The sequence below is a fragment of the Bemisia tabaci genome, chromosome 6, assembly GCF_918797505.1.
Source record: "Bemisia tabaci chromosome 6, PGI_BMITA_v3".
Classification (NCBI taxonomy): domain Eukaryota; kingdom Metazoa; phylum Arthropoda; class Insecta; order Hemiptera; family Aleyrodidae; genus Bemisia; species Bemisia tabaci.
In genome coordinates this window covers 38,123,157-38,150,011 of record NC_092798.1, presented here as the reverse complement: position 1 = coordinate 38,150,011, position 26,855 = coordinate 38,123,157, and the positions used below count along the sequence as shown (strand labels likewise).

General features: G+C 41.1%; 1 protein-coding gene across 2 annotated transcripts in view; it reads right to left on the bottom strand.

Moving 5' to 3' along the window:
- stol (voltage-dependent calcium channel subunit stolid) overlaps positions 1-26,855 on the bottom strand; it is an 83,826-nt gene that overhangs the window by 37,152 nt on the left and 19,819 nt on the right. For both annotated transcript variants that reach the window (XM_019051384.2, XM_019051385.2), the window contains exons 2-4: positions 11,286-11,367; positions 8,271-8,381; positions 730-928 (exon numbers count right to left, since the gene is read on the bottom strand). In XM_019051384.2, coding sequence (XP_018906929.2) covers positions 730-928; positions 8,271-8,381; positions 11,286-11,367 — 392 coding nt within the window. The remainder of the gene's footprint in view (positions 1-729; positions 929-8,270; positions 8,382-11,285; positions 11,368-26,855) is intronic.

Genomic DNA, 26,855 nt, shown 5'->3' with positions numbered 1-26,855 from the left:
CCTTCATTTTCATGTACCACTTCCCGCCCGCTACTGTCATTAATACGGCCTATCTCTAGTTTTGAAGGCGCCCCAAAGCGTTGAGGGCACTGAAGTTGGAAGCTCGGTTAGAAATTTAATCTATTAAAGTTTCACGAAATTCACAGCACTATTAATTAAAGAATTTCGGCCGAACATAATTGATCTCTTTCGCCATGACTGTGATGACATAACATAACAGGGTTTTTACGTCACGTTTCATAAGTCATCTGCCAACTGTCATCGCTGAGATCCAGAGAGACACGCTCTCGTAAAATTTTTCTGGGAAACAATAGTCGATGGTAAAACTTTAAATTTATGTACTCAAATTGCAGTTTTTCAGAACTTCAATTCTTACTAATCTATATCACTACACATTTGATATATAATAATATACATACATTAACACTAAATGCAAGAAAAATCCCAGAATATACTCTTAAAAGGGCAAGGTAAAATCCCACCACAATATTGTGTTATAACGTTTTACAAGAAAGACGATTGATTAGCCTCTAAAAAATAATTTTATACTTTTTTGGAGGGTATCTTACGTCGTTAACTATGCGATGCGTGGCTCCATAGTCTTATTATGTATCGAAATAAAACAACTAAATTCAGATGTTGAGTGCCAACTGCAAGATGCCGAAAGTGCGAAGACAGCTTTTCTTTTTAATAAAAAAAAAAAACTGAAAAACTAATTTAAAAACTCACCAGTCTCTTTGACTTTATTCGGGACTATGACGACACTAAATGAAGTGTTAACATAAGAATGGTCAAAATGCTTGTTGAACTCCATGAAACTGCTCGAGCCAGTTTTCGGCGAGTTAATGTCCTTGCTATTGAAGTACTTGGGGCTGCTCGAGTCGAACTTTTGCGGCAAGGCAGCTTGCTCTGCAGAGTCCATTATCCTCTGAAAGAAAAGAAAATATGCAAGATCAGAAAAACGTACGCAAGGAGGCCCAACATCCAGTTCTTACCTCTCGTCGCTTTTTCACACGCACGCAAAAGAAAATTAGAATTTCAAAGGCAGATGTGTCCCTTGTCACCTCGTATAAGTACTTGTGGACTCGCCCTCTTCGTGCAGATGTAAAATACGAGATGGGAAATAAAATTGAAAATCAGTGGCGTGGCGTGAATTGCGATCTATCGATTGATGTGTAATTTAAACCTATGGTAAAAAATCGATTATTAAGGTGTTCGCTGCGAACACCCTGTTTATCGAACCCTTCAATAGGTTTAAATGGCAGATCATTCGATATATTGCAAAGCACGCCACGCCACTGTTGAACATATTTACTCGAGTAGAATCAAATAACTGTTACTCTGGGCAGCCATCGCTTCCAAAAAGTAGAAATTGGATAATTGTCAACTACAACATACTTTTTTAAACATTTTACATTTCAGATTGAGGTTTAAGTCTGAAATATCATACACAGGACTTGGTTTGCTGATTTTTTCTACTTTTTTCTCCTAAAAACGTTTTGCCCACGCCTTCACTATTGTTTTAAAGTATACGGTACGGACGAAAGGATTAAAACGACGGTGAAAGTCGGCAATCACATAACTCGATTTGCGACATCGCAGACTTCCTGTCATACTTTATTCTTTAAACGGAAAACTACTCAACGGTAATTCCTTAAAACTGCCGTGATTTTTCTTCTATGTGCGAGGAAAATTCTGCAAAAACTCCAAGGAATCATGTCCATTTGTTCTCCTTTAAAAAAATAACATAGTTACGGAGATTTTCAGACACCGCAAACGAGTTATGTGATTGCCGACTTGCACCGTCGAAAAGTAAGTCGTGTAGCTTTTAATGAAAAGCGGTTCAATGTTTAAAAAGAAGAAGAAGAAAAAAAATACTCAAAAGTTTTAGCTTAATATTTTCTATAAATTTTCTTCTTCCAGTCAAAAACATTCTCACAAAATTTCAAGAAGATATTTCTGTTCAGTTTTTTGAAAGGAATAAAACATGAGCGGAGATTTTTAAATGTTGCGAACTTGCGATGGAGGTAAAGAACTCTCAATGAATACCTATAAGCGCGCAACTGAAAGCGCCTTCATGCTAGTGGCTATGCATCTTACACCACTCGAGAGTATAAATAGTTGTATCACGCAGTTCGGACTCCTATCGTGCTTTTTAAACACAATAAATCGCTCTCCAAGCTAAACGATTGGACATTTGGACACACGATTGAGAAATCGAACATTCCTTCATTGTGGTGGCTTTTCAATCTTAGCAATTCGAAAGATAAAGTAGTAGTAGCATGTATTTCGCATCAAAGTTTTAAGGATTTGTCTTCGAAGTGCGAGTGACCTCAGTTTGCACATGCGTGCATGCGGAATTCTCAGTCAAAGTTCTCCGGGCAGATACATTTTCGGTGGAAATTCTCGGAAAAGGGGTGGTTCCTACTTTTATTCTTTGTTATAAATTGATGCACGATATGCCCTAGTTGTTTCGATGAATGCGTCTCTGGCTGATTTTTAGAGGCGCAAAATTTTACGAGAAGAGGCACATTTCCTTTCGGTTGGAGATATGGAGAGGTGGAGAAAATATCAAATTTCACATATGGGGAAGCGGCATTCGTCTTTTCTGCCCCCCCCCCCCCCTTCGTCAAATGGTGCTCTGGTTGTTTCACTATTTTGTCCGTGGTTACCCAGAGAATAGACTTTTTCCACGCCATTATTAAAATTCAGTAGCAAAGTAATTTTCCATGAAATATAATAACAGATAGAGAGCTAGACGAGCATTTGAATTTAGATAAATTTTCCCTGCTTTTAAAAAAAAAAAAAGTATAATTAATATCGTTCCTCGAAATGTTTGGAAACAGTAAATTAAGTTGAGACTAAAAATAAATTATTTAAGAGTCTCCGAGAAAAACATTCTCAGCTGTCCATTAAATGATTAATTTAACGGGATAAAGTTGGCAACGCTGAAATGTTCATACGGCGTTTTTCTTCGGCTCAGCGGAGTCGGCGAGCCTTCCTCGAATCGAACGGCGCTCTAAATTTTTATACAAACCTTATCAGCTCTAAGCCTTGAAAGAGCTTTATTCATGAGCTGGGGTTGAAAGGGGGGGGGGGTGACAGCCTGTTGAATGCCGTGATCTTGACTCTTCACCGATCTCCTCAGCTTTGCCAACTCTTAAGGGCGAGTAAATATTTGAAACCTGGATTCCGTCTCGGCGGAGCTGGGCCTACGGCGAGCTTTTGGGCATAGACTCAAAGCAAATTTGAGTTGGCGCTCTCGCTGAACATACAAATGGCTATTGCTAACCGGTGCCTCTTGGGATTCCTCAAATCGAAGCCGGGAAAGCCAACACAGTGTTCTCTTTCCAACGGACTGATTATTGAAATAGATGGGCAAAGCGATAGAAAAAGAAGACATAGGGAGTAAGGGGCGATCCTATTGCTTGAAACGAGTGGTTATTATAGACTGAAGGGGTAAATGATGGACCAACTGTAGGGACTCTGGTGGGTTGCTGTTAGTTAATCTATCGCCTACCTCCTTCGTCCATTGCAACCACCCACTTCCACCAATAGGATTGCTTCATTCACCCTATGTCTTCTCTGTCCATAGCTTTGTCCATCAATTTCAATAATCAGCCTGCAGGTTGGTCACACTGGGAAAAAAAACGCATTGGATCTAGAGTCCAGACTCTTGAAAACATTGACAAGAAAAAGAACTCTTGATTAAATCAGATTTAAGCTCAAATCAAAAAGAAATCCGCTCAAATTAAGAGGCTTGGTTCTTGATTTAAGCTTGAATCTGATTGAATCAAGAGAATTTTTTCTTGTCGATGTTTTAAAGAGTCTGGACTCTAGATCCAATGTATTTTTTTTCCAGTGCAGGAGGCTAACTGCTGGGGCCGAAAGTGCAAAACTTTGGCCTGTTTACAGAGGTAAGAACACGGAGAAAACCCTGTAAGGATTAAAAATTCACCGTAATAATCCCAGTGGCTTTCTGATAAAACACCTTTCCTCGGGCCTTCATGTCAGTGGCAATTTTGCAAGTTGGCAACGCCATTTTTCCTCCTTTTATATCTAATTATATCGATTTTAGGTGAGGCAGAAATCGATATAATCTTTTGTTTCACATAGTTTTAAATGGAGGAGAAGCAGAGTTACCAACTATCAAGAATTTATTGTCACTGCTCTATGTCAATTTAGCGACCCAGCATTTTATCGAGGGAGGGCTCCATCCTTTAATTTCAGAGGTCAGTATTCCGGACTGATCTGGGCTGATTTTGAACTTTGACGTATCGATTAAAGTTGAGATTTTCCCTACTCTCTAATTTTGATACAATAATTTCAAAATTGTGACGGCAACCTCGATTTTCAAAGTCAATAAGACCCCCTTTTCTTTTCCTAAGGGACACCGCGGGAGCTTCAAGATTATGAAATTCCCATTTCTGGGAATCAATTACTTTTTATTGCCTCCTCCCCCTTTCTCAGTCGCCTCAACTTTGATATGACCTCAAATGACTGAGGGAAAAGCCGGATGGTCTAGGACACCCTGAATAGCGCTCATCACCTGATGAGTCATTAGATTCATTTTTTATGAAGTTCCAGGGCTCATCAGAGAATAGACATGTTAGAATTTAGAATTGACCGATTCATTTACATACGACCTCTGATAGATGCTATCGGAGATCCGCTCCAGATTCTAGAAAAGTATTCACTTTTAAAACAATTAACTGCTTCACTTTTTTTTATAAAAGCCAGAATAATGCTAATATCGCGGGCCGAAACTTTCAAGATCATGGCAGGGTTATTCAGCAAAGACCTCTGGCTGAAAATCAGACGATTTAACTAGCATCAAGTCCCTGTCTTCACCCCCGCGCACCAAGACCAGTAAGTCGAATATATCGAACGATCCTTGATCGATAGATAGCATTGCCAAGACAGGGCTTTATCGATGAAGGTCATTCGATAACTATTGAATAATCGACCCCCGGGCATTGAAGAGTTAAAAAGTGGGGTAATAAATTAAGGAAGTTTTCTGACGGTTTATTAGAAGAAATAATGGAAAGAACCGGGACGAATTACAGTCGGAGAGACGGGGGGCAAGATAAATAGAGAGAGGGAGAAAGGTGGAGAGAAGAAGAAACCGAGCGCGGGTACGAAGAGTGAGAGAACGACGGGACGAGGGGGTAGTTTAAAATGGGGGCGGGGGGATTAATTACGGTTTTGTGAGGGTTTTAAATCAATTCCCTCACCCTGAGATCACCGCAGCCACCGCTGCTCCCGTCACGAGGGACGTACTTGAAAACACCGATGCCAATTTGACGATGAAATTCCCAATTTTTTTTCAAGAATCAATTTGGATGGCTAAAAATAATAATAGAGGGGCTGGAAGAAGGCGCAGAGGGTGCCCAATGAGAGGTTGGAGGAAGGGGATTGAAGCAGAAATGTTAAGGTGCTCAGTGTCCCAAGTGTTGTGGTTCGACAGAGGGCAGATGGAGGTTAGGTGTTGGAGAGCGCGAGGGAGTGCTATAAAGCGACCTATATATACGTAAAAATAATAATATTTTGTTCCAATATAATGTTTAAGACGAGACAACTTTTATAGATATCCCTCCCGAGTTGAATTTGACTATAATTGATTCTAAATGACTCAAATTGACTGTAAAATTACTCTAGTTGGACGATCATCGATGAAAAAGAACCATTTCCATTATGTGACATGAGCCCTTTCATACATGTATTCTTATGGATCTCAGGGCTCATGTCGGAATAGATATGATTCTTTTTTACTTAAAAACGTCTGATTTACCTCGGAAAAATTTCAATGGACTATGAACGACTCACAGGTTGAGTCGCTTCGACTCGATACGCGTGTCAATCGACTTGACTTATCTTTAATGTGGATTGAGGAAAGAGACTTTTAGTATTTTTGACGTATTTTAGATTGACTTATACAAAATTAAATGAGACAGGCCGTTTTCCTGGAGCAGCAAAAAATTTGCAAGAACAACTCAAAACTCTATTAAACTCAAAAAGCTTCTTGGATGTTCTCAGTCCTTCCCGGGATGAGTTCGTTCAGCAATATTCAATTACCACTCATGCCAGTGGCGAGGCATGGATCATCGATTATCGATATTTCCCCATTTTAAGCTATGGTAAAGAATCGATTTTCGTAGTGCTCGTTACGGACACCCTGTTAATCGATCATTTTCCATAGGTATAAATGGAGTATCCATCAATTCATTGCGAAGCACGCTACACCACTGGTGTAGACGCCAATAGGTCGAATCAGGAAGAAGGAAGAACGGTCTACACATCACAAGCAATCAGCAATCACCGGCAACTAAGCGACTTACATGATTGTTATTCCGATAAATCGCAATAATAACGCATCAGTATGATGAAGATTTGAGTCAAATGCATGATCGCGACTTGAAGCGCCTTCATTTTTTGTGATGCACTACGCTTCATCGCGGAGTTAGTTTAGATGTATGTCCGATCCAAATTAACCCAACTAGGGTCTGGGTTTTTGCTACACGTTCTCCTAAGTAAGCTTACCCCCACTTACCACGTTTTTACGGAGGAAAGAGTACCTATTCACATTGAAAGCAAAATAACTGGTACTCTAACTTTGTTCCTTTCTTTCTGAATTGTATGTTTTTCTTTTTAATCACCTAGTAGTTTGCAGAGTGCCGGCGATTTCTCATTGCCTGCGACTCATCTATTCATACGGCGCACTATCACGCAGTCGGCCAAGTATTAACGTTCTGTCTTGAATTTGGAATGGGATTTAAGCATGAAATCACCCCAAACCCGGCCTCAATACGGCCAGCTTCAAACAGGATTCACTCTTAAAATGGAAGGGTTCTTTTTAAAAAGGTCTGATGAAATTTTCCGTTTCGCGTAAGTACTTCCAATTTAGAATGATCTACCCGTCGACAGTTGATTGGCAATAATCATTAAAACATGGTTGGCATTTCTGATTATTTTTGGGGGTCTCGCCACGACTGAGATGAAGATTGAAAATCCTGCGTGGTTATAATTGGATAAAAACCGGGGGAAATTAAAAAAAAAATAAAACACGCATGGCAACTCTGCTTAAGAGTGCTAAACTCCAGCCAACGTTAATTCCATACGTTCGAGTTTACTCGTCTTGATTTTCTGATTAATCTACTCTCAGTTTAAAGGTCGTTGCCGGTACTTTTTCGTTTAAAAGTCCTCGTTGCGGCGTGGATCTCGTCCGACCTTTTTGACTTTATTGACGGCCCCGTCGCGATTTTTTAGACGCAGTTTTTTTTTTATTTCATTTGAACCGTAATGAAAACGACGCGATTGGCCGAAATGTGACAAAAATAAATACAACCCCGTGCTCAGTTGGACTAAAGTGAAAAACAACTGAAACAGGGACAAAGCTAGAAAATGCGCTTTTGTTTCCTTTTAAATTTATTTTTAAGTATGTCCGGTTGAAAATCGGGTTGTTAGGACTCCGAGCGAAACGTCTCCGTCTTTTAGATCTCTGGAATTTTCAACCCAACTTACCCATTTTTTTTGTATAGGACGATACCTACCTCACAATTCAAAAACACATACCTATACTGTATAGGTATGTGTTTTTGAATTGTGAGGTAGGTATCGTCATAACGTTATAGGAAATGGTAGCGGGCAATCGCAAAACAGATCAAAAGAGAATATTTAGAATAGCCGTTTTGTCAGATAGTGAAGACAAATAGCGGTTTTCGGTTTAGAACTCATTTAGGTAGATCGGGACCGTACAATGCCGTTTTCCGAACGAAGCAACTCTATTCCAATACTGCAAAATTGACCAAAAGAATTAAATGTGTCACAAGAATATGACCATGCAGTTTCTGTCCACAATTTCGCTGATTTTTGCTTGTGAATATACAATTTGCAAGTGGATATTTTGAAATGTAGAAGTGTAGTTTTCTTTTGCCAAGAAAACCATGGCAAGATACCCGACGCTCATGGAGTTAACGTCAAATGGACCGAGTTTATCAGAAAGGAGCTAACCCACATTTTCGAAAAAATTGAGTCAGGAATGTTTTTGAGTTTCACTAGTCGTTAATTTTCTCCTGCCAAAATCTAAAAGTCGAAAAAAAGAAATTAGTTTGTGAAAAGAGGGGTTAAAGTTCATTTCCTGCATTGAGAAACTTCAAACCTCTTTTTCTCAGTTTCAATTTATGGGGGTTGGTTCCTTTCCGATGAATTCGGTCCAAAAGTAGGAACTAGTTAAATATTGTACATGTCCATTAGAAATGATTAAAACGTACCATTAAAGCGTTCATTTTGATATCCATCATGTTCTTGACTTCAGCCGCCAGCTCTCTGATGAGAATCAACCCATCTTTCCTCGATATCTGTACGTCAAAGTCATGATATTTCTGAAACAAAGGCAATGGTGATTAAATATCAAGGGTGTCATTGTCATTTTAAAGTCTGGATAAAAATTCACGGAGAATCATTCAATTAAACCGGCAGCGACCACAAAAAAGAACTTTAATGCGTACAAAAATTTATAAGAGTGCCTATCTGTGTTGTAAAGTCTATTGCATTTATATTTTTTCTTAAATAGGCCGCAACAGTTGGCTACTGTGGGCTTCTTGTTGAAATTGATAGACAAACTTACAGACAAAGAGGACAAAAGGGATATAGAGGGATCCTAAGCGGATGGTTGCAATGGACGAAGGAGGTATACGTAATAGACTAACTAACGGCAACCCACAAGAAACGCTACAGTTACCTAGTCCATCATTTCCTCCTTTAGTCTATAGGAACCACCCTTTTCAACCAATAGGATCGGTCCATACTCCCTATGTCTTCTTTATCTATCGCTTTGTCTATCAATTTCAACAATCAGCCAGCTCGATTCTCTTTCATAGTCTTTCTAAGGCATAATGTGAAAGAAGAAAAAATGAGGGTGAAACAGCAATCTGAGATGTACAATTGGACCTATTTATGGTAAAAATAACCATGCGCGTAGGATTTGCGGGCAACATAGTTTCTTTCAGCATAAATACTCCATTATTAGCAAGTGAATTTTTCTAGAAAATTTTATCTTGGCAGGATAATGGGAGGGAAACAAACATGAGAAACTTCAAGGCATGATACTGATTATTATTTTCAATGGAAATTGACTAAGGATAAGGTTTTGAAACGTGGCAAATAGGGGGAGCGCTTGCATAATTTAACCTTTGACGAGGAAGTCCCTTAACGAGGTTGCTCATAGAGGAAGAGCTTTTAAGAGCCCAGAAACTCATAAACTTTGCATGGAAATACCTGTTATTGGTTGCAAGTGTCCCCAGAGCAATTGACAACAGGACTGCCGCGCTAAGGAAGAACGCCATATGAACCGTCAGGCGTTGTCATATTTTCTTCAATAAAAGACGAATTTATTGGTAAAGTTGTGAAAATTTTTCTTTAAACTATTCAGACAATTTTGTTTGCATTTTGATCTGAAATATCTGAAAATTTCAAAGAAAAATAATCGCAATTTTCCTAAAAAATACATGTTCTTTTCGGAGAAATTTGGCGACTCTCGAATGTTCATTCGGCGTTCTTCCTTAGCACACCAGAGGAGAGGGAAGAACGGAAACGGGTTAATCAATATTGGAAAAGAGCGGTTATCTATCGATGGCGATGATTATTTTTCAACAAGATGTGTGCTGAAGACACAAGACCGTATTTGAGTCACTGACAATAGTAAAATTTAAAAAAAGTCCACAAAGTAGAAAATGTAGCCCAATTCTCGTCGAATAATACAGTCGCAAGAACATATAACGTAACGCATTTAGTGGATCCATAGGCGCTCAATTTTATCTTTCTAGATGGGACTATTGCTCCCCGCCCGAAGGAGCGTAATTTCATTCCAAGGTTGAAAAATTACTCGAAAAATTAAATTTTTTACAAAAAAATACTCATGCTATTTTTGTCCAAAATATTTCTGTTTTTATGAGATCTGAAGAATAATGAATTACATTTTCAGTTAGAAATGATCAAGCTTCTCCCACCAAAAATACGATTTAAGAGAGGAAAATTGGCAACATTTAATGAAAATTCAATAAACTTTGACAAAGAGATTCAACATAATAAAGGCAGGGGTTTTTTAAAAAGGGAAAGTATCGCATTCGGTATTGATATCGAAACTGCACTCGAATGCGAAATTTTTTCCTCTAAAAAAACCCTGACTTTATTCGTTGAATTTCTTTGTCAAATTTGGTACAGGTTGAAGGACATTTCGACAACGATTTTTTGTCCGTACACCTGGTTCTTCTAGTAGTTTATGTCCACACGTTTTTTCGGCAGGGGAGTTAGTGCCGTAGTACCTTAATTTCTTTTTCGAGGAAAACTTCGTACTCTTAAAAGATGCCTATCATTCTTAAAATGTTGGAGCGCCTTCAATTTCGTTTGATATTGTGCAACACCTCTGTTGTGAAATAGTTGCTTGAGGCGCCGTGGCACGCTGCGGCGCGGCGGGCGGCGGACCATCTCCCAACGCGCAATGACGCCTACAAACCTAAGGGGATACTTCAAGCATTGCGCAATGCGTAAAGTATCCCCTTAGGTTTGTAGGTTTTCGTGCGCGTTTCGCGCCGGTAGCACGCCGCTCCGCTCTGTGTTATGGCTCGTAATATTTAAAATCGCGGAGTCGGTGTTTTTCAGTTCATGATTTTGAAATTTTTGCACACTCTGCATGGATTTTCCTAATTTAAATTGATGAAAAAAAAATTGTATTTGAGGAAAATATAAAATGTGTTTTGTAAATATTACGGTCGTTCTGTGTCAAATTTAATGATTCCCAAAGCACTTTAATGTTTTCTTTTATATTTTGTGCTTTTACTGTGTTCAGCGCGGTTTCCGTGCAACCAAACGCTTAAAATCGGACGTATTTGACTCTAAAGAATCGATATACATAGTCATACGGGTTACAACTAATGATTGCGTGCTTCTTGGTTTTTCTATTCATTTTTGTATAGTCTCTTTCCACACAACTTTTATTTTCCGCGTGGACGTAAACTACTGGACAAAACAGGTGCGCGGATAAAAAATCGTTGACGGAATGTCCTGAAACCTTGGTACATGAATTCTTTCGTCTCATGACAACAGAAGTGCGATCTCGAAATTCGGAAAAAATGACAAGTAGCTGAAATTATGAAACGAATCGATGCGATATATCGAACGTCGCACTGACACAAACAATGGCGTCCGTCAAATCACCTTACAGCATAAATACATTTAATTGAGTTTTCGCGTATATTAAATTTATTTTAAATCCAATCTGAACTTACCTTTTGAATCTCATTTAGTTTCGTGAACTGGCGGCCAAATTCCCACAGATCAACACCAAATTTCAAGGCCCAATTCTTGACTCTGAAACAGACAAAGATTACCGATGAGCAGGATCGAAAAAGTCTAAGAAATTAAATATCGGAAACATCAAAGATTCGGACGATTTGATTAGCCCCTCCCTGCTCTGTCGACAAATTAAACCGAGAGGAAAAAAGTGGGGAGTTGGCAGTTTTGTCGCAAATTAGACGGGGGGGTTTTGAAAAAGCGGGGGGATTAAAAAAGGGAGAAAGATTAAAACCGGGCGAAAGCCATTGTGAAGTGCTCGAATGAGCCGGAATTTGCGGTAAAATGCGCATTAACTTGTTGGCGGGCCATAAGTTTGTCATTCCGGTGAATATGGGCCAAAGCTAAATGCCAGCTACTCGCAAATCGCTGGCTATGAATTTCCTCTCCACCCCCCTGCTTCGCCCCCTCCTTCCCGCTGCAAGTTTCCATCATTCACGCGGGAATTCTCCGCTAGCATCGAAGTCAAATTTAACAATTTTTAACCCCTAAAAGAACACAAATAAGCGCTATGGCGAACGATCGAAAATTGCTCCTCCGATGAGGATGACGAGGAAGATCCCTCTCAATTTTCTTGTGGATTACATCCTACTCTTTTGGTCGTTTGTCTTATTCGGCCGGGTATATCTTGCATTCTTAGAGATTTTCAACTTAATTTTCGCTGTATACATCAGGCACTAGACCAAAGTGTGTTTCTGAGACAAAGGATTTTTTTAGACAAATTATGATCCGATGATAAAATCGTTAGGAAAAAGGTTCGATAGCTTCAACCACTAATTTGTGTCGAAAATTTACTGAGGCTTGGAGGCACGGACCAACCTGAACCAAACTAATTTTAAAAAAAAAGGTGCACGTGTGACTTATGTCAAAATTTGATGTTCTTGACTGATCAGAAGTCAGAGTTTTGCCATTAGACCTTCTTCGCTGATTTTCTTGGCTCCGAGCCCTCTGTGAGTGATAAAGCTTTTTCGAGGGCATTCACGACAATGTCTATTTTTCGCAAATTTGCCCAGTTTTGTAGGTGTCTGGTACCTGATTTTTGTAGTTCTTCAGAGGTGCACTTAAAAATAATGAGTGAAATTTTGGTCATCTAATCAATTTTTGCGGATCACAGACGCATTCTAGTATTTGAGTCAAATGAGCTAAGGAATCTCTAGGTCAAAATTGTCCATTAATTTGGTAACCATTGAACCAATCCCAGCATGAAATGGTGTTTTACAGCATAAATATGCCTAAACTCTGAGTACAAACCTCAAAACACCAAACTTGCAAACGCCCTCTCGTCTTTTATTTGTTTATATTTATTTTGTTTTAAATAAAAACAATTCGTTATTGTTTCTTAAAGATTTCTTATTTAGATTTTTCTTTACCCTATCACTCTTATTCCGTGAAAATTTCAAGTCATAATATTCGTTAGTTTTTTATTTTGAAACGCTGGAACTGAGTTGCATGTTCTCAGAGTTTACTTGACTATCGAGATGGAGGAAATAAAATCGATTTTAAGTGAATTCTCTCAATGCATGATTTTCACTATTCACTGGAAAAAAAAAACACATTGGATCTAGAGTCCAGACTCTTAAAAACATCTACAAGAAAAAATTTTCTTGATTCAATCGGATTTTTGCTTAAATCAAGAACCAATCCTCTTAATTTGAGCGGATTTCCTTTTGATTTAAGCTTAAATCTGATTGAATCAAGAGTATTTTTTCTTGTCAATGTTTTTAACAGGCTGGACTCTAGATCCAATGTGTTTTTTTTTCCAGTGTTGAAAAAATATAATAACAAATCCATGTCTTTATGCTCTTTTATATTGATCTCGCGCAAACATAGTAAAAGACAGGCTCTTTGAAAAAAGAAAAACCTCCCGAGAAATAAAACAAAAACTTGCCCCGGTCTCCGGATTGCACAATCTACGAAGAACGCTTGGTGTTTCGGTAAAATCGTAAACACCGATTTCAAGAGCCTTGAATTTCAAATAATAAACAATAAATTGCATTTTCCTCCATGAAAAGATTTCCCAGTAAGCAAAATATGCAATCTGTTCCCTCCTCGAAATTCTCACGGCGCATCGAGCGTAAATACATGTAATTCATCGTTTCACCGCAAAGAACGCAGTGATCTCAAGCGAGAAAGACCTTAGCAAAACACCACTTCGTCGGAGCATTAGTTAGAAATTAATAAAAGCTGGGAAAACTGATATAATCGACGAGGCGGCTAGACGGGGGTCGGCGAGGGGGTAGGGGTGCAGCGCGCATCACGAGGAGATCGGTGGCGGTGATGTAGGTTCGAGTTGCAATTGCATGGCATCTGGCCAGCTAGATGATTGAAACTAGGCTACAAGACAGGCAGCGCCGTGCGGCGGGTAGTGCGCTGCGCGAATGAAGGCGCAGCGCCGCGTGGCGGGTAGTATGCTGCGCGAATGAAGGCGCACCGGAGGGGAAGCGCGGCGAGGAGCCCCCGTCCCCTCCCGAGTCTTCAAGGCTCCGCAACGCAGCGCCACGGGGCATCGATTGGAACGAAACCCACGTTGCCACGCCGTGCACTGCACCCGGGGGTAACAAGAAGGGGCGAAGGGGAAACGGCACCACTGCCGCTACTCACGAAACGCGGCTGTGCATCGGTATTGCATCCATGCCGGCGCTAGCGTGATCGTGCCGGGGCAGACCCTCGAAGCGTTACTCCAGTAAACACAACTCTCGAGTGAAGGGTTGAAGCGTCGGGGCGCTCCCACCCCCTCGAGTCTAGGCGCCGTTGCGACGACGTCACGGCGGGGTCTAGTTACCGCCCTACTTCCATAGTACTCCATTCAGGGCTGCGTTTACTATGCCGGGCATAGTTTTGCGTCGGGCGTCGGGGAGTCTGGGCATTCATGAGCGGCTCACTCATGCCAGAGAGACGATTCCATCGATTCCGTCATATTTAACCGCTCACGCCCCGTCTAATGACTCCCTTTGTTCCGCCACTGACGCTCGGCCAAGTTTCCGAGCACTTGCCTCCTAATCTTTTTATCGCTCGGCTCGCTTCTCTCGACAGGGGAGGCTTCTTTTCAATACTCTCCGAGGAGAGTATCCCTCCTTTAATGCTCGCCAGGGTATGCGAATGTGATTTTCGACTTAGGTCGGCTCCACGGCCCCGGCTATGAATGATTTTTAATACCTAAATAGAATTAGGAGGGGGGCGAGTGTAGAATAGTAGCCAAGGAATCATGTACGGGGATCAAAGCTTCCCAGGAAAGTTGAAAATGTGCGAAGTTGCGAAAGTGATTTTCGACTTAGGTCGGCTCCACGGCCCCGGCTATCAATGATTTTTAGTACCTAAATAGAATCAGGAGGGGGGAGGGGGGGTGTAGAATAGTAGCCACGGAATCATGTATGGGGATCACAGTTTCCCGGGAAAGTTGCATGCCGTGAACGACAGCTGAAATTCCCGGTCGGTTAGGTTAGGTTAGGTTAGGTTAGGTGTAGCTTCTAATACCTAAATAGAATTAGGAGGTGGGGAAGTGTAGAATAGTAGCCACGGAATCATGTATGGGGATCAACGTTTCCCGGGAAAGTTGCATGCCGTGAACGACAGCTGAAATTCCCGGTCGGTTAGGTTAGGTTAGGTTAGGTTAGGTTAGGTTAGGTTAGGTGTAGCTTCTAATACCTAAATAGAATTAGGAGGTGGGGAAGTGTAGAATAGTAGCCACGGAATCATGTATGGGGATCAACGTTTCCCGGGAAAGTTGCATGCCGGGAACGACAGCTGAAATTCCCGGTCGGTTAAGTTAGGTTAGGTTAGGTTAGGTTAGGTGTAGCTTCTAGTACCCAAACAGAATTAGGAGGTGGGGAAGTGTAGAATAGTAGCCACGGAATCATGTATGGGGATCAACGTTTCCCGGGAAAGTTGCATGCCGGGAACGACAGCTGAAATTCCCGGTCGGTTAAGTTAGGTTAGGTTAGGTTAGGTTAGGTTAGGTTAGGTTAGGTTAGGTTAGGTTAGGTTAGGTGTAGCTTCTAATACCCAAATAGAATTAGGAGATGGGGAAGTGTAGAATAGTAGCCACGGAATGATGAATGGGGATCACAGTTTCGTTTCCCGGGAAAGTTGAATGCCGGGAAAGACAGCTGAAATTCCCGGTCGGTGGTCGTAAACCGAGAATTTCGGTTACAAAACCGCCGTTCTCAGGGCAAAAATTAGGTTTTGAGAAAATAGGTCTCTTGTAGAGTCCGAGTGGAAAATTTTATTGAACGACGTCTTACGTTCCTCATAAAATTGTCGATCACTCTTAAAAATTGTTCGATGATTGAAAATCGACGTATTTTACCTGCTACTGCTACTTAATAAAAAGAGCCTTCTTAATTTAATTTCAGATAAGACAGAAGCACGTGCTATCCGCTGCTTTCGTGTGTGATTACATGCGTTTTTACGAACAATGAACAAAAATGGAATCGTAGAGAAGGGTATACCAATTTATCTGAAACAGCAGCAAGCACGGCTTTCTCACGGAGTATCGTAAACTTACTGCTAGGTTTGTCTGAAATGACTTTAATTTTTGAGCACTTACTATTTTCTCATGCCAAACTCTTTTTTTCCAAAAATAAGAGAGATTTTTTGCTATTTAAGCTGAATAATCCACTTCATTAAAATTAGATTAGTCGGTGGAGTATAGTTTACCCGGGGGTTTCTGCGGATGTTCCCGATAAAGTTCCACTTCCCTATTTCTAGATCCTAACGAATAAAAGGTGTAGTCCCTTCCTAGTTCTGCAGTGTATTTTCATATTTCTAATCTGCCGTGCCGAGGGAAAACGCCGTATGAACATTCGAGAGTTGCCAAATTTCCATTCATAAAACATGTATTTTTTTTGACGACGTTCATGCATATATTTCCTTGAAATTTTCATATGTCTTAGATTAAACTGCGTGCAAAATTGTCTGAACAATGTGTGAACAATTGCGAGATTTCGGGAAAAAATAGTCCCAATTTTCCTAATAAATTCGGTTTTTATCGAAGGAAACTTGGCAACGTCAAAGGCTCATACGGCGTTCTTCCTTAGCACGGCAGTAATGCTACCGTGCAAGTGAGATAAAATGCTCTAGAGAGTGGTCCTGCAGTTCTACGATTCAAGCAACAATCAGTTTCTCTTAATAACTAGAGGAACACCATGAGGAGCCTCTGAAGATAAAATTCGGAGTGTTGAGATATGTTAAGTTATCGTGTGGATTTTCTTCAATACGATTATTTGAGGCAGATTCCTGCCATTATACCGTACTGAATCCAGAAAGTAACGTAAAAATGACCAAGGTAAAGAAATGCGTATCTCTATTGCGACGTTGCTAGTCTCCGTTAATAATTATTTTTTAAACCAAAAACAAATATATTCATAGAAACTTTCATGACGATCATCAGGTTAGATTTTTTTTCAAGAGTGAAACGTGCCTAGATACTCTGAAGCATCACGCCTCGCAGTAGAGATATAGAACTTAGAATACAAGTGCAAAACTGAAAACGCCTTCATACTAGTGGCTATGCAATTAAAACTACACGGAAGTTAAAATAGTCGCATCACGCAGTTCGGAGTTCTAGCATCCAATTAAAATACAATAGATCGCTCCCCTCTCTCCCCTCACCCCTGCTTACCCTTTCATATAGTTGTTTTCAATCCTTTTTGACTTTAAGCATAGATAACTTCTGCCAACAATACCATCAATAATAATCGAATACCTGGACCCACGATATGGCTCTTCATCAGTTAGTCGATTAATTTCCTACATAATAGTCCAGGCGCCTGGTAGCTAAAAATGAGGCTACCTGGAATTTTGGGTACACAGCGATTTTTTTGGCTTACTTTATGTTTTTTGGGTCGCTGAATCCGAATCTGAAGTTTCCGCACGCGTATCTGGTGAGCATTTTCCGCTATTTTGAAAAAATGGCCTAAAAAGGCCTTTTTTTGCGGTTTTTTTTATATAGCGGCTACGGATGAGGAAAAGTCCCGGATTTAGCTAATGTTTTGAATAGCTGACATAATTTGGAAGAAAATGGTGTATACATATGTTAGGTTTGCTTAAAAATTGAGGAAGATACAGCATCGTGAACATCGCGCCTATTCACGTTTTCGCGGCGCACCCGTCAACGCGCGATCCGGCTCGCCGCGGTCAGCCAAGTTCCGAAGCGTTCCAAAGTTCCGAGATGCGAGGTTCCGCAATTTTTGAGCAAACCTAGCATATTCATATACCATTTTCTTCCAAATTTTGTCAGCTATTCAAAACATTAGCTAAATCCGGGACTTTTCCTCATCCGTAGCCGCTATATCAAAAAAACCGCAAAAAAAGGCCTTTTTAGGCCATTTTTTCAAAATAGCGGAAAATGCTCACCAGATACGCGTGCGGAAACTTCAGATTCGGATTCAGCGACCCAAAAAACATAAAGTAGGCCAAAAAAATCGCTGTGTACCCAAAATTCCAGGTAGACTTACCAGGCGCCTGGACTATAATTGCATTTTTGCAAAATGGAACCAAAAGCGTTCCAATTTTATTAGGGTTGTGCACCTTACATTCTTTGCAAAAAAATACTGAAATCAAGAAAACAATTAAATTTACAAAGGTACTTTTCCTCTTAAGTTCATTGTTCATTAGGAGTCACGATAAAATACGTTTAGATGATCTACATCTGATTCTGAATAAGCTTATATTTGCAAGGTGAAAAAGTTGCACTATCTTAGCGACATTGGGATGCTCCCGGTTCCATTTTGCAAAATGCACACATGATCCACACACACACACACACCCTCACACACACACACACACACACACACACACACACACACACACACACATTCCACATGATCTTCAGAAGATCGATTTAAAATAGAATGCAAAACGTCAGCAAGCCCGGACTTAGGGCGTGTGCAGGACGTGCGGCGCACACGGGCGCCAGCCTTTGGGGGCGCCACGAAAGAAGAAGAGAGGGGAAAAAAGGGGGGAAAAGGAAAAGGAAAAAAAGGGAAGAAAGGACAAGGGGAAAAAAGGAAAAGGAAACAAGATTTGGCAGTGAAAGTAAGGAAGAAGGGGGGAAATGGAAGGAAAAAGGAGGCAAGAAAAGTGAAAAGAGAGTCAACGAGAAAAGGGGGGGGGGGACATAAAAACCATAGACAAAATATAAAGAGAATTGCCGTCTAAAGGTACATTTTCAGGACAAAAACTCCACCTGGTCCATAGACGGTCAGGCGCCCCTTCACCCTAAATTTGCGGCTGTACAGAAATACAAGAGTAGGCATGTAGTAAGGGGGCGCCATAAATCCATCGAGCAGGAGCCGACGACATAGCATTTTAGGCCACGTCCGCCATCTTGGATTTGAGAAGTTTTAAACATAGTAAAAATTCGAGTTTCCGGTCGAAAAATACCCTCAGACACCGAGTTTCGAAAAAATCCATCGAACAGGAGCCGACATAGCATTTTAGGCCACGTCCGCCATCTTGGATTTGAGAATTTTCTAAAATCGACTAAAAATTCGAGTTTCCCGTCGCAAAGTACCCCTGATCCCGCGGTTCTCAAAGCTCTAACGGACAAAAACGGAGGCCAGAACCGGGGCTCATTTTAGGCCACATTCAACATTTTGGAGTTGAGAATTTTAAAAAATTGACTAAAAATTCGAGTTTTCCGTTGAAAAATACCGTGTGATACCGCGTTTCACAAAACTCGAACAAACAGAAACCGAGGTAGCATTTTCGCCCACGTCCGCCATCTTGAATTTGAGAATTTTAAAAAGGGACTAAAAATTCCAGTTTCCTGTCACCGAATTTCAGAAAAATCCATCGAACAGGAGCCGAGATGGCATTTTAAGCCGCGTCAGTCATTTCAGATTTTCGAATTTAGAAAATTTGACTTAAAACGCGTGATACCCAAAATCGAAGTTCAGATTCGGATTCCTCGTTAAAAACTGATACAATTTCATGTATCATACCCGAGCATAGCGTGAAGGAAAGAGACGTAACGTAGACATACTGATTCGAGCATATGAATCCAACGTGGCAACATGGGTAGTGCTCAGTGGGTCAGCGGAGGAGGAAGAATAAGAATTTATCGTGAGAAATTCCTCGGGACGAAACCGAACGCTTAGTAAGCGCCGGCGCCTCCCCGTTCGGTTGCATCTCGGGCGACCGGCGTAGCGCGGCGGCGTAGTTCAAACGGGTAGTATGACAGAATCTATACGCGTCGTTAAACCTTTTTCCTTCACGCTATTTTAACATATGGTACATGAAATATTAGTCCAGTCAATCTAGCATTTTTCTGGGAAAATCTATATATAGAAGGTTTTTTTGCGGAAACATGTTGCATTAGGCAACCAGAACAACATATCAAAAGTTTACCTAAATCGGCCGTCCGCTATGGCCGCCATCTTGAAAAAAGGGGGGGCGGGGGGCCAAAATACGCCGCCGGCGACCGGTTTTTAGCTTTTATCTTGAAAAATATCGATGCTACGGAAAAATGTCACTGAACCTTTTAAAAAGATCATAAAATTTCCTATTAGAAACACTATACATTTATCAAGTTGCGACTTCTGGTTCGTGAGATATGGCGGTAGTTTCCTGCGGCTAGGAAAGTCAAATCTTGCGAGAAATCACGTTTTTTCAACAAAATCTGTAATTATCTTAAAAACGGCGAGTCTGAGGCAAAAAAGTGTTCTCACCGGAATGAAAGAGCATGAAATTTCCATGCTAAAAATGCTTATGAATTCACTAGGGGGTCCGCCCCCGGAGCGCTATGCGGTCCGAACCAACGGCGGCTACTACGCGGTGAGGCTCGGCTTGGCCGCGCCATGCATTGTTGCGGTCCAAGATGAAACGGCTTCACTTTTTTGGTAGATTTACCGCGAGGGTAAGTCATATTATCCATTTAAATATGTGCTAATTTCCTTTCATCATGAACCCCCCCCCCCTCCCCCCTTAGGTCATGCATGTTGTATAGTTAACAAATGTCAACGGTCGCGCTTGAAGATAATGTTATTATTTTATGCTTTCTTATTCAAATTAAATTTGTCAAACAACAAATCTTCTTTTTTCAAAGTAACTAAAAGGAAATGAATTAATACAAAATATAGAAATAGGAATAAGACAAGCATTTCTTCGTTTATTACCTTAAGCGGTGGAATCGTTTATTAATACCTATGTGTTGAAAAGCATGATGGTCTTGAAGGTTCAATTGTTTTTGATGGATACGAACAAAAAGCGCAACAGATTCTACAAAAAGCGTTGAAAGGTGACGACGTGATATCTTTAAGAAATGTCCTGCCTTAATTTTTTGTGAGGACACTCCTCTATCCTTGGCCCAGGACTTGCTTCTATCTATAATGAAAAGAATGAGGCGCGTTTGATTTGCTTGCTATCGAAACACTTTACTACAGGGAGTCAAGTTAAAGTATCTCAAGCAGAGGACGATGCGGATACTCTCATCGTAAATGAAGCTCTCAGTCTGCCGAGAGGAACGAAGAAACAAGTTGTTATCGTTGGTAGAGTACCTATATTGAGAGAGTATGGCCACTGGGCCCCATGGAGAGACTTTTAGGACCCAAAAATGGCGGTGCTTTGTTTTGGTTTTTGTGGATAGGAGGGGGGTCATTGGCAACTTTTGACGGTTTTCACCAACCGCACTTGCTGCCAACCTTACTACATCTAAGATAATTTTTCTCAAAAATTGCACACGATTAGCCTTAAAAATATGTAAAGAATCGCAATAGTGCATTTGGGTAAATTTCTCGTTACGATAAGCAAAGAAAACTACAATTTGAGTCATTTTGCATCACATTAATTTATGGCGTCCGCCATTTTTGGGTCCTAAGGGCTCCATTCAGCCTAAGATGGCTGAGCCAATCAGAGGTGGTAACACCGGTGGCCATACTCTCTCAATATAGGTACTCTAATCGTTGGTGAAGACATTGACCTCCTTGTTCTAATGATAGCTTTGACGCCTGCATCAAGCGACGTCCTATTACTCAAACCAGGTAAGGGCAAATATGCAGCCCAAATTTTTAGCTCAAATCAATTGCGAACATCGAATGTAAATTTGAAGAAGAGCATTCTGTTTATCCATGTCGTCAGTGGATGTGATACTACTTCAGCATTTCGTGGCAAGGGCAAAGGCAAATTTATTAAACTGTTGGAAAAATGTGGCGAAGTCTCTTGTATTGCTGAGAAATTTGATGAAACCGACTGCACTCAAGATGAGCTTTGTCAAGCGGGTGAGCAACTCGTTCTTTTGCTGTATGGTGCTGAAAAATCAGTTACTGCTTTGAACAAATGCAGATTTCAATGTTTTAATCGTGCTTTGGCAAGGCAAAAACTGAGGTGAAACTGCAAACGTTGCCTCATCCAACTTCAGATGCGTGCAAACAACACTTCTTACGTGTATATTATCAAGTTCAACTCTGGAGAGGAAGAAAACGGAATCCCAAAGAATAGGGGTGGAAATCTTCGGAACTCAGGCTTCTCCTTGTGCCTATGCTCAACCCGCCTGACCCCCCCCCCCCCCCCCAAGAACTTTTACAAATCATCTCATGTACATGTTCGAAAGGCTGTAGTAACCGCTGCTCTTGTAAGAGAGCTGCTGGTCTACCATGCAGTGACATTTGTCTACATTGTTCCGGCTTGGGATGCAGCAATCAAGCAGAAACACTCATCGAAGAGGAAGCAGAGGATGAATTTAAACTCCCTCTTTCTATATTTTGTATTAATTCATTTCCTTTTAGTTACTTTGAAAAAAGAAGATTTGTTGTTCGACAAATTTAATTTGAATAAGAAAGCATAAAATAATAACATTATCTTCAAGCGCGACCGTTGACATTTGTTAACTATACAACATGCATGACCTAAGGGGGGAGGGGGGGGGGGTTCATGATGAAAGGAAATTAGCACATATTTAAATGGATAATATGACTTACCCTCGCGGTAAATCTACCAAAAAAGTGAAGCCGTTTCATCTTGGACCGCAACAATGCATGGCGCGGCCAAGCCGAGCCTCACCGCGTAGTAGCCGCCGTTGGTTCGGACCGCATAGCGCTCCGGGGGCGGACCCCCTAGTGAATTCATAAGCATTTTTAGCATGGAAATTTCATGCTCTTTCATTCCGGTGAGAACACTTTTTTGCCTCAGACTCGCCGTTTTTAAGATAATTACAGATTTTGTTGAAAAAACGTGATTTCTCGCAAGATTTGACTTTCCTAGCCGCAGGAAACTACCGCCATATCTCACGAACCAGAAGTCGCAACTTGATAAATGTATAGTGTTTCTAATAGGAAATTTTATGATCTTTTTAAAAGGTTCAGTGACATTTTTCCGTAGCATCGATATTTTTCAAGATAAAAGCTAAAAACCGGTCGCCGGCGGCGTATTTTGGCCCCCCGCCCCCCCTTTTTTCAAGATGGCGGCCATAGCGGACGGCCGATTTAGGTAAACTTTTGATATGTTGTTCTGGTTGCCTAATGCAACATGTTTCCGCAAAAAAACCTTCTATATATGGATTTTCCCAGATGACCCTTATTTAGAGCTAAATTGACTGGACTATATCATCAATTTTTCACGAGGAATCCGAATCTGAGCTTAGATTTTGGATATTACGCGTTTTAATCTATTTAAAATCGTAGGAGAAATTACAGAGTTGTTTTTGAAAATTGATCACACATTACCTAGTGTTTTTTTCCGTCATTAAACCTCTTTCCTTCACGCTATTTTAACATATGATACATGAAATCTCTTTAATTTTTCACGAGAAATCCGAATCTGAGCTTAGATTTTGGATATTACGCGTTTTAATCTATTTAAAATCGTAGGAGAAATTACAGAATTGTCCTTGAAAATTGATCACACATTAGTGATTTTTTACCCCGTTTTTCTTCTACGTTCACGTAATGAAATTAGATCAACAGTTGACTCATCGACTAGTCTAGCCTAACCCCCCAGAATCGGTCTAAAGGGCGAACGATTTTATCAGATAAGATGTGCGGTCCTAGTTTCCGGGCAATTGCGGTTTGATGGAAGCTGCGATGAGGAGAAACGGAAGAATAATGCGAAACTCGGGCGGACATTAAGTGAGAAACCAGGTAGGGGAAAGGCTTTCTTCCCGAAAAGTTAGTGCTCGGGCCAACTTACATGGTCACTGGAGCATTGTATAGCAGGTTGTGGGAAACTATTTTTTTGCAGCAACAACCAATTGGATCGCATTTTGCAAAAAGGAACTAAGAGAGCATTTCAATGTTGCTGGGATTGTGCAACTTAGGTACATTCTTTGCAAAAAGTAAACTTTGCGACTGTAATTTTCGTCTTGAATTCATAGTTTATTGGGAGTAGAGGCATAGGCGGTTCTACGGGGGTGCCAGTGGGTGCCAGTCACCCCCAAGCAAAAATTAAGTACGGTTATCGGAACCGTGAAATTACTGATTTTAAAGATTCCGTATTCGCTTGAGAAAAAATCCCAGCAATTGATTGAAAATGTTTTAAACAGAATTAATATTGATAGCCGTGTATTACAAAGATTCTACTGTTTTTTTATGGTAAGATTGTAGTTTTGCTAGAAAGTTTTGCTACAAATTTTCTACATTGAATTTATACGTATTTAAGTAGAAAGGAAGGAGAGAAAAAGAGATAGGATAAGGTAGGAAAGGGATAAAACTTGAGGGCCGAAACTTAGGCCTCCCCTAAGCGACCGTCCCCTTCGGGGCCGGTCTCTGACATTTTCCACCTCTGGGCACCCCCAAGCATGAAGGTCTAGAACCGCCTATGAGTAGAGGTGAAACTAGTTTAGATGATCGTTTATGTTTGCAAGGTTAGCGACATTGGAATGCTCTTGACGTCAGGGATACCGTGTGTGTTTACTTAGAAACAAGACACGGCAAGATATTTCGTCTAAGAGCGACCTAAATTGAAAAAGTCTGCGAAAATTTGCCTACGGCGCGAAAGTTCTCATGCGAGGAAACGCACACATCTCGGATTTGCAGAGTTTCACGAGGCCCGGCCGGCCAGGCGCGGCGTATCTGAAGTGCAGACAGGGTGGCATGCATAAACCGCCCTCGTAAAAAAAGGCGGACGGCGTTGAGAGGGTGGAGGGGGAATCACCTGAAGAGAAGCGAAAAGGAAACTTGCATCCCCCGAGGAGGCCGTGATAAACTGCACTTTACGGGAGTTGCGCCGCGTGAGTGTGGGTCTCCCGGGGAGGAAAGAAAAAGTTGTGCGAGGAAAGTTTGCCCGCCCAAGTACAAATTGTATTCTTTAACGGAGTGTTTAAGGCAGATATTGAGATGCTCGCGGCCGTAATAAGGTTGCAGCGTGGATCCTGGAGTTGCCAAACTGCGGGCTGATTCTTGAAATTGATGGACAAAGCTATAGACAAAGAAGACAGAAGGGATACGGAGCGGAGGGATCCTATTGGTGGAAACGAGTGGTTGCAATGGATAATGACGGTCAGTGTTCGAAACTCACCTTTGAGTTTTAGGAGCCATGTGGCGTATCAAGCCCGATTTTTAGGCGCCATTGAAGATTTTTTAGGGGCCAAATTGACTTTTTGCCTGTATATGAAAGCGCATTTAGTGAAAAGTAAGACGCAAGATGTTTTCGTAACAGAACTAGTAAGTGGCTGTAACTTGGAGGAGACAAAACCACCAAGAATGAAATCGTGACGAATAGAAAAAGCAATCTTTCACTTGTAGTGCTGAAAATTCTGAGTTTTTTCAATTCAGATAGATTTGTTTTTCTTTCTTTATGTGAATACCTGTGAAAATCCAGATTTTTAGGGGGAAATTTTTAGGGGCCACGTTGGCGCAGAGCCTTCATTTTTAGGCGCCATGGCCGATGTTTTAGGCGCATTTGGTGCGTTGGCGCCTGTGAGTTTCGAACACTGATGACGGTAGATAATAGACTGACTAACGGCAACCTACGAGAGACCCTATAGTTCGTCTATCTGTTTCTCCCTTAGTCTGTAAGAACCAACCATGTTGACCAATTGAATCGCTCCATACTCTCGATGTCTTCTTTGTCTATCGCTTTGTCTGTACATTTCAACAATCAGCCCTGGTGCAGGCACCCGGCACCCTTAGTGGAGGACACTAAATGAGGGGCTTGGAGGACAAGGCGCATAAGTGTAGTTTTTCCTAATTCGAGAAATACGTGTTTGAAGTTTCGATATTACGTGAGTCCTCGTGGCGGAGAGATAGTTCAAACTGACTTTATGGCGGTTGAAAATAGGAATTTGGGAGCGAATTTGTCACAGAATATGCATTAAGACTAGTTTTACTTGAAATCATGAATAACCCAATTTTTTCAAAAACCACACTTATGCGCCTTGTCCTCCAAGATCCTCAAGGTTTGTCCTCAAATATCAAACGCCCTTACCTGTTCAACTAGGCCAAAAGCCTGGCTCATGGGCTAAAATAATTGCATGCTCTCGGACTTCGCCGAATCAATAGATAAAGATAGTAGTTACAGGTTTGCAGGACTTTCTTTTCGAATCGTTGTCAAAGATGCCGGGTTGAGGAAGGAACGAGGGGGAGGGGGGTTGCAGGGTGCGATAGATCCCTCGCCCTCAAGAGGCCTGAGACAAAAACGAGGAAAAGATTGCAAAATGAGCATTTTTCCGGTTGAAAAAAGGGATTTGCACCTTTCGTTCGAGAGACTAAATTCGCTCATCTGATAGAGACCGTAACAGCTCAAGGATACAGCTCATTGCTGTTTCAGCGTCGGTCTCAAAGTTGATTCATGCGAAAAAAAAAAAAAAAAAAAAAAAAAAAAAAATTCAAGTCATTGTTTTCCCTCCAGAAAATTTTGTAAAAATAACTTGGAGTTCTACGTTGCAGATTGCATCATAAATAGCTTTAAACCGAGGAACCAATCAAAGATCGGCATTGATTCTCCTTATCCGAAAAGCACACAAGCGGTAATACTCTTCCTATGGAGGAACTATAATCATAAGAACAGTGCAACATCAAATACATGTGTAACACTTGCACGGCATGGTGCTCTGATCCACGTTGCCAGGCGTAACGGAAAGGTAAGATCTATTCGAGCTGTAACGAATACAGAACGATTGCGTCGAGTTCAGCACAGCCTGGCAACAACGCCACATATGAGTCTCCAGCACTAGAGCAATTCACTTGCATCAATGCAAGACTCGAGAGGCCCAGAGAGCCCAAGCACTCCTTTGTTGCGATGAACATGCCTTTTTTTCTGCCGTTTAAGTCGCGGTAAGAACTTGCATGGGCTTGAAGTTCTGCAAGACTCATGTGCTCTCGAGGGGCGAATTGAGCTCTTGCCTCGTTCCCACAGCAATGCTCTTCGCTCTTTGGGTATTATGAGCGTTGATCGGTTGTGACCTACCTTCAACGAAACGAGAAATATGAAGGGAGCATGATGATCTTGGTTATGTGGATGATAGAGATCGTGGTGATGCATGGTGACGATGACGATGACGATGACGATGACGATGACGACGACGATGCCGATGATGATGATAATGTTTCAGTACCATTTCGACGATTAAACTG